Source organism: Neomonachus schauinslandi, chromosome 10, assembly GCF_002201575.2.
Source record: "Neomonachus schauinslandi chromosome 10, ASM220157v2, whole genome shotgun sequence".
Classification (NCBI taxonomy): domain Eukaryota; kingdom Metazoa; phylum Chordata; class Mammalia; order Carnivora; family Phocidae; genus Neomonachus; species Neomonachus schauinslandi.
In genome coordinates, this window is record NC_058412.1 from 94,887,428 (window position 1) to 94,896,527 (window position 9,100).

Here is a 9,100-nt window from a genome sequence, read left to right on the forward strand (position 1 = left end):
TCAGCTCAGATTGTGATCCTGCAGTCCTGGGACCAAGTCCAGCATCGGCATCAGGCTCTCAGCTCAGCGGGGAGTCGTCTTCTCCCTCTTCCTCTCCCTCCCCGCTCATGCTCTCTCTCTCTCTCAAATAAATAAAATCTTTAAGAAAAATAAAAGATTTGGGTATATCTGTGAGGTATGACTGGTTCCTAAAATTTCAGGACTGCAGTATTATAACAGGTGGTAAACCACTTCATTGCTACCTCAGTTTCCCCAGTCTCTAAATTGGTTTAAGTATGTTATCCACGTGCCCTACACCAATGGGGATACCTTTTAAGAGGACAGCATTTAAAGCAATGAAAAATAACAACCAGGGCTGACAGTAACTATTTTACTAACAACTGTTTTGAAATCAGAAGGAAAAGTAATAAGAATAACAGGAGTCCTCAACTATAAATAGGTGATTTCTGTATATTTGGAACTAAAAACAGTTTCCTATAGAAATACATCGTAATTGTAGTAAAGAGAGAACATATTCTGGGCATGTCACAGCCTGTCCTAAATAAGGTGGGGAGGGGACGAGAACGCTAGTAAAAGGCAAGTGAAAGGTGGTTCACATATGATGGAAACTCCCAGGTTTGCTTTGGCCACCTTGTGCGGGAAGGACCGCCGGCGCCCCAGAACTACAATTCCCAGAATGCCACGGTGCAGGCTCCTCGGCGGATGCAGTCTGGAGCTCCCGGTACTATAGGTTCGGCTGCTGGGGGACACTGGACCCTCTGCGCTCATGGCTTCCCCAAGCAAGGCAGTTATTGTTCCCGGGAACGGAGGCGGGGATGTGGCCACGCACGGCTGGTACGGCTGGGTGAAGAAAGGGCTGGAGCAGGTAAGAGACACGAGCGGCTGCGCTGGGAAGTCAGCTTGGAGCTGGAGGGGATGGAGGGGACTGAGGACTGAAGTTTGAACGTGTGCTCACCAGCCCCTACCCCACCCCAGCACACCCCCTTTAGTACAGCCCAGTGTGTTTTCATTCCTCTCCCCGCTGCCCTGTCTCAAACACTAGAACTAGTGGTCGGAATTTTGGTGGGTAAAACTGCCTGGAAGACTTCCCTGAGGGCTCAGTCGTTAGGGTACAAGGCACCACCTCCTAGAGCCCCGTCGGTCTCCCTGCATCTGGTGCTGGTTCAGATTTGGGACTTCCCAGATAATTGTACATCTTCCTTTTCTGCTCCCTGCTTAATATTTAATATGTAAAAAAGCTAGATGTAACATATATGTAAATTATGAAGTATAATGTAATGAAAACCTGAGGCTCCATTACCAAACTAAAATCTGCAACATTAACAATACCTTCGAAGCCACATGTACGTTCCCCCCATCCCATTTCCCTACCATCCTGAAAATTTTTTCATTTGCTCCAACCGTTTTAAAAATGAACGTATTTTTGCAACCATGTGTGTATACTTTGAACAATATATAGTTTAATTTGGCTTCTTTATGAGCTTTATAAAAATGGTGACCAGCTGTAGTTGTCTTGTGCATCTTGATTTTTTTTTAACCTCTTCCATAACCAGGCAATAGGACCGCTTCCTGGATTTCCATCCTCTAGAGCTCTAGAGTATGTTTCTAGAATAAAGTTCCAGGGTTGTGGCTGAAAACCAAGGCCAGAGCTACAATCCAAAAAGATCAGGGCTGAAGCTGTCCAAGACGGTGGGATCTCCAACTTTCTGTACCATGTTTCTGTACCATGTTTTACCTAATCCCTGGTGCACAGTCTGTTTGACTACAGGTCAGTTTGTCTAGAATTGCATTCATTCATGATACCTCTGTAGATATATGCCTACAGCAATAAACAGAGATGTACAAATGAGGATTCAGGTCTCTGTATATAGATACCTACAGAGCTGGCTGGATATAGAACTACAGACAGATGGAGTTTATCAGGAGGGATTGTCTGTTCATATGGCACTTAACCCACTTCATTTCATAATATAAGCAAATACTTATTGAATTGATAAAGATCATATCAGGTGTTTCATTTCTTATTAGCAAGGTATTAGTTGTAATTAAGCTCTTTATTATAGCTTTTTTTCCCCCTCATATCTTAGATACCTGGTTTCCAGTGTTTGGCTAAAAACATGCCTGACCCAAGTAAGTTTTAAACGTGTTTTTAAATAGTCTCATCTTTTGGGTTTTGATCTCGCCATTTTCCTGGTAGAGAACAGGAATATCATAGTAGAGAAGCCAAAGGGAATATATACCTAAGAATGAACGATGGCAAGTAGTTTGGGGAAAAGGGTGTAAACCAAAAAACATTCTAGAAAATTCTAATAAGGATCAAGAAAAGCACCTGGGCGGGCGCCTGGGTGGCTCAGTCATTAAGCGTCTGCCTTCAGCTCAGGTCATGATCCCAGGATCCTGGGCTCCCTGCTCGGCGGGAAGCCTGCTTCTCCCTCCCCCACTCCCCCTGCTTGTGTTCCCTCTCTCACTGTGTCTCTCTCTGTCAAATAAATAAATAAAATCTTTAAAAGAAAAGAAAAGAAAAGCACCTGGGCTTGGTAAAATTTAATTTTCAACTTTGCAAGCAACTAGATTTTCCCTTCTAGAAGTCAACATATTTTCAGGCAAAATTTATGGGTATTTCATGTGAGACAGAGATATGATAAAACTTTACAGCACCTATAGGAGATCAGAATATTTCAAAATGTGACATTGCCACTTTTGTTCTGACTGTGCCTATGACTTGTGTCAGGAAATTCTTCTTTGGAAAGAAAGAATATATATGCATATGAATTTGAGAATGTCATCTAGAGTTTTTTTCTTAAGTTTGAAAGTTTACATTAAAACTTTAGAGTTGTATTTTTATTATTTCCCCGGTATTTTCTTATGAGAACATGGTGAAAGATGAAAGCAAAACCAGATAGATAGATGGGCCAAAACTATGGATTTGAGTCTTTCAAACAGCAATACATAAATCGTTGGCTCTATTAAAACAGTCCCATCTCCCATTTGGTCCTGCAGTTCTTAAATTGAAAGTGCTGAGTAGTCATCGGTTAGAAAGGTGGGACAGCATTAGACTATAAGACTGTCCCTATCAAATGACACTCTTTCTTTACCCTGAACCTTAGTTACAGCTCAAGAGAGCATCTGGCTGCCCTTCATGGAGATGGAGCTGCACTGTGATGAGAAGACTGTCATCATAGGCCACAGTTCTGGGGCCATTGCAGCCATGAGGTGCGATCCTTGCTGAATTCTCCCCCCATGTGGGCTCCAGCTGGTTTGCAGACCTCATTGCAGTTCCTTGAACATGCCAAGTATGCACCTGCCTTAGGCTTGCGCTTGCCACTGTTCTACCTGGAATACTTGTTCCTGGATACTTGCATGGCTTTCTCTAAGTCTCTCCTCGAATGTCTCTTTCCACTAAGGCCTTCTCTAGTCACTTCAAATGAAACAGCAACTTCACCCCACTGGCTCATATCCCCTTTATATCTTGGTATCCCCCTTTTTATCTATAGCACTTTTCACCACCTGATGTCCTGTTTATTTCTTGTCTCCGGCCAATAGAAATGTAAGCTCCGTGAGGGTGGGACTTTGTTCATTCTGACACTGAAACCTCAGTGCCTAGAAGAGTGTCTGGAATATGGTAGGTGCTCAGTAAATATTTGTTGGAGGGTGGAGACTGTTACCCCACCCTGCAACTCCCCCAGTCCTTAGGATTCATGGCGCTTCCCCGATGCTCTCAGTTAGAACATCATGTCCCTCCCTTTAGGCTTATAAGGCCTAGAGGATAGGATTTAGCTGATTGAGTAAGCATATTAAGGTTGGGTTTCTTCCATATTTGCTAAGCTGGATGACAAAGGAATATAGTTTTTGTGTAGCCCCTTGTCCCAAGCAGTTGCTCAGGATGTCATATGAATTGCATGTCAGAGAACTTTGCCAGATTCCATAATCTTTCTGCCACACCAGAGCTATGAGATAATGCTTCCCAGTGTGGAGTTGCAGAATTTCTGTACAGCCCTAGTGTTTATAAGCTGTTAGGGGTTGTCTGGAAAATGAAGGAATCCCTTTATGCTGAAATCTATACCAACTCAAGGCCAACTGAATTTTTCTCAGGCCATTGGCTACTAAAGGTGTGCCTTCTTTTAAAGATCCCTGAAATTTACTGCAGGATTGTCTGCAACCTGCTAAAAATTAACTTCTAAAGTTAAGGTAGGCAAGGAGAAAGTTGATGCCAAAACTATGGGGTATGAGATTGTAGGGGAACAGGATACTGATTTAGTCACAGAGGACCACCCCACAGATTACTTACTAATCACAAAGGGGACAGTTGTGTCTTTACAGTGGATATCTGATAGCTGTCACCTTAGTAATCACACTTAATCTCACCAATAAAGGGAAACTGGCATTGTGTGTCTCTGATGTGATGGAGTGGGACAGACACATTGCCTATGCAGTATTCTTGCCAAAAATGTTTAACCTCTGTCTAATCATGAGGAAAACAGCCAAATTCAGTTTAGGGGATGATGTACAGGACAACTGGCTTAAACTCTGGAAAAAATGTCAATGTCATTTAAAACAAAAAATTTAAAAGTGACTATAGAGAGTCATGAAAACAAAATGCAGTGATCTTTGATCTAGGATTGAAAAGCAGTTTTAAAGAACATTTTTGGTAAAACTGGGGAAAAATGAATACAGATAGTATTACCATCTCCGTGTTAAATGTACTAGCTGTAATAATGGCACTGTGGAGATATATATAAGAGACTACCTTGTTCTTAGGCGATACATGTTGACATGTTTAGGTGTGAAATGTGGTAAAATGAATAAATCTAGGTGCTTCTTGTTCTTCTAACTTTTCTGTAAGTTTGACATTTTTCAAAACAAATGGTTGGGCAAAAAGTTTAGCCTGAAAACAAAATACCAACCCTAAATCTTTCCTGGCACCAAGGCCTCTGGAAACTATTACTACCCCACATCTTTCCCTAGCCTAGTCTTTGCTGAGTGAGGGAACTTCATGCAAATAGTTAGCTGAGTGTCTGCTTGCCAGGCACTGTACGGGACACCAGGGTCACAAAGATCAAGAAGACTCACACCTGCCCTTAAGGAGCTGAGGTTTATTGGGGAAGATAGATATAACACAACACAAACAAGTACTACAATGCAATGTAGAGCGTGTGGCAAAAAGAAGTGCATTTCCATCGTGGTACAGAATTTCTTAATATGGTTCACAGATCACTTGTATTTGTCATCTGGGTTGGGGGAGGTGTCATGTCTTAAAATGCAGATTCCTGGGCCTTGTACCAACCCTCTGAATCAGATGCTCTGGGACTGAATCTGCAGGTTAACCAACAAAGCAATGCTGATGCATACTGAAGGTAGGTTAATAGGCACATCAAAGAGAATGATTACACTTTTTATGTTTTTTTGGAAAGGATTACCAAAGAGGTTTGGACTACCTTGAAAAATCAGTAGAAACTCATCAAATGGCCAAGGGTAAGCCATTAACCACTGGGCTTGTAGTTCTGCAGTTTCCTTCCTATTTTTCTTGTTAAACTTGACAGTTGATAGCACCTGCTTTCTGTAAGCTAAATCAAATGAGTTTTCAGGGTTTTGTTTTGACTTTTTGGCAGATTTAACATTAAGTATTAGCTGACGTCGTTATTTCTTTCTCCAGGTATGCAGAAACACACCAAGTATATGCTATCGTGTTAGTGTCTGCATACACCTCCGACTTGGGGGATGAAAATGAGCGGGCCAGTGGTAAGTTTGAAGGCAGAAACCAGTATAGAAAAGCCCTTTCTCTAGTCACAGGGATGTTTGTTCAGGTTAAACAGCACTGGCTTTTGGATAGGCTAAAAAAAACCTCTAGTAGCATTTGAGAAACATTTACTGCCCTTCTTTAGATATAAATTAGGCCCTTTGAGAGTTGATAGACCACTTTCTAATGCACTGAACCCTGACTTTATGAGCCATGTACTCCCCCTTCCCAAGTGGCTATGGTATCAAGCTCTACAGATTTGAAAACTAAAGGACTTCTAACACTTAGGCTCTGATTCTTTGTGTCTCTGCTAGATATTTTACAATGGATAGAAGGGAAATTATCCATGGGTGGTAATAGGTTATATATATATTTTTTCCCATAGGATACTTCAATCGTCCCTGGCAGTGGGAGAAGATCAAAGCCAACTGCGCTCATATTGTGCAGTTTGGCTCCACTGATGATCCTTTCCTTCCCTGGAAAGAACAACAAGAAGTGGCTGATAGGTTGGAAGCCAAATTGTACAAATTCAGTGACCGTGGCCACTTTCAGAACACGGAGTTTCATGAACTGATTAGTGTGGTAAAGTCTATGCTGAAAGTGCCAGCATAGACAGGATGGGATTTCTGCTGTTTTGCATTCCGGTATAGGGGTAGAGCAATTATCAGGTTATTAATAGATAAAAATTATCTGTGATCAGATTAGTGGACACATAAAACAGGTCAGATTAAGTTCTGAAAAAAACAGAAGTTCAATGTTCAAACTAAGTTACAAACAGCATTTCCATTTTCCATAGGATCTATATCTCGCAAACTGTTATGAACTAAAGCAGTATTTTTCCCATTTGAGTCAGGACATAAGGAGAGCTTAACTACCTTTATCTGTCCAAAGTGAATAAGCAGAAATGGAATCCAGGTTTCCTGATTCCCAGTCCAGGTTAAAATGAAGTAGTTTCGTGTAGGTTGTAAGAGTGGTACTCCTCTTTGAAATGAACCTTTTGTTATTTTGGGGGGAAAGAAAACGACTAAAGGTCCAGAGTGCTGGCTTAGATAAGCTCAAACCACTAGCTATTTTGAGCTGGCCCAGGACATTAAACCTAGACTAGGGCCTCCATCTTTGACACCCTGCCCTGGTCCTTCATGGATCTGAGTCAGGGGTCTGCCAGGTCAGACAGGGACCGTAAGCCCAGCCTGGACATATATACATGAGCATAGCCAACCAGATCTGTGCTAGACCAGAGTGGTGGGGATTAGGGTAACATGGGGAACTCATGTCCTGTCTAAATTGTTGCCATGTGGGAAGGGGGCAGAGTGTTGCCAATTTTCTGATTTTTCAAGGAAAAAATTTCATGCAGTGGTTTTTATATTTAGGGACTATATATATGTTTGTATACACAGTTCATATATATATGAGTTGTGTCCAGTACATGTACATATGGATGATGTAAGTTGGCAACGACAGTTAAAAAAAAATTTACAAACAGTGCAAGACACATAAAGTCCAAGCCACCCATCTGTGACCTCTGCCATTAGGATTAACTTAGCCAGGTGCTTTAAATGATTCTCTGTGAAGCCTGAGAAATGAACATAATGTCAAAGGATGCAATCATGGGAACAATTTGGATTTTGTTACAAAATCTTAAGTATTTTTTAAAAGAATCTTTCCATACCTCAAATTTTGTTCTGTAAAGAATTCTACCTTTTAACTTCCATGGTCCTTTGCCTCTCTTTTAAGCCTCATTCCATGATTTCTTTTCTGATCATATTCCCTCAAAAAAATGCTTATTTCCCAACATTTTTTGGCTATTATGATCCCTAAGTATTGCCTCAAACAACTTCCAGTGACTTTATACTTGATGTTGCAGAACCTGATGTTTGCTGCAAAGATGTGAATTCCCTGTTTATGTCTAAAGGAGATTCAAAGCCATCATTTTAACCAGAAAAGTCTTGGTTTCTAAATGTGCTCAAAGAAAAAAGATAAAGACTCTCAACTTTTAATGGCAATTTCTTTGGGGAATAGGAATTTTAGATATGGTGTGGTGGGAGTCTCCTTCTTATTTTGTACACCTGGGTATTATTTGAGTTTATTATAGTGAACATGTATTACTTTTATAAATAAAAAAATTAAGATTTAAAACAACTCATTTGACACGTTAGTGAAAAGCAAATTCAATAAATCAATTGAATAATAATTTTCTTAACAAGGTTGTTTAGCAATGATTTGATCAAGCCTATAACCAAAATTTGATTCTTTTTGATTTGGAATTAGTCATTGCTCTACTTACTCTCAGTCTTGTTTTCTGAAGTCCTTTGTCAAAAAATTACAAACTTATACAAATAACAGTTAATAATATTTTGTTGTCCTCTTCTTCTACAGAAAAGCAACAAATCTATACAATTGAGAAATAATTAATTTTGATATTCTTCATTCCTATAATTAATCTAGACCTATGACTGTTGAGTTGTGCTATCCAATATGGTAGCCAGTAACCACAGGTAGCTATAAAATTAAAAATTCAGTTCTTCATTCACACTAGCCACATTTCAAGTCTTAACAGCCACAAGTGACTAGCGGCTACCTTATTGAACAGCAGATATGGAATACTGTCATCAAAAGTTTGGGGGACAGCAAGCGTCCTAGGACATGTATTTTTATTCTCCCCTTACCCACCATGTAATAATAATGGTTCAAAGTAAAAGTCACTCAACTTGAAATTACTTGTTTGACTTGTTTACTCAGTTGATCACCATAAAAATCATGGCTCCATAAAATTTACTCCTCACCAAACCAAGCTCAGAGGAGTTTTATGGAAGAATCCCACATAAACTATTCATTTAAACCATTGAATCATGGTCTCATGATTATTTGACTCCCAGTGGATCATTATTAAGCGGAATAGAAGGGCCCTAACAGACTCCAGGGAATATCTATTCTCAGGTGACCAAAATACCTTGTACTAAATGGAAATCAACTGTAAGGATTAGGACTTCATTCACAATTTGATTTTTTGGTGTCGGGAGTCTACAGCTCCATAAACTGTGGTCACAGTTTACTTCTGGTAGGTAAATATCCATTTAACTATATAACAGAGGTGCAGTACTTTTGTCTCTTTTCTCCTTCAGTTAATATTCAGAATGAAAGACATGCTGTGGGAAAAGCATTTAAAGGGTCTCTTTATTCTGGTGAGTCAGGGAACTTTTGTGGCCTCTGACTGTAAGCTTTAAAATCTTTGGCTATCAAGACACAATGCAAAGTCATGAACTGCTTCCTTCTCCCCACTTGTACCTCTCCCCCAAGTTCAGTTTTTTCATTAAATAAGACTAGTGCCTCTGTGACAGGCCAGGTCCCAGGGAGGACAGATAA

At 40.3% G+C, this 9,100-nt stretch overlaps 1 protein-coding gene across 1 annotated transcript; it reads left to right on the plus strand.

Annotated features, from left to right (window-relative positions):
• Positions 1–715: 715 nt before the first annotated feature.
• Positions 716–7,947, plus strand: RBBP9 (RB binding protein 9, serine hydrolase). Its single transcript, XM_021700693.2, has 5 exons — positions 716–865; positions 2,088–2,130; positions 3,108–3,213; positions 5,654–5,739; positions 6,123–7,947. Exons 1-5 carry the CDS (start codon positions 767–769, stop codon positions 6,347–6,349), a joined length of 561 nt encoding a protein of 186 aa, XP_021556368.1. The 5' UTR covers positions 716–766; the 3' UTR covers positions 6,350–7,947.
• Positions 7,948–9,100: the final 1,153 nt, after the last annotated feature.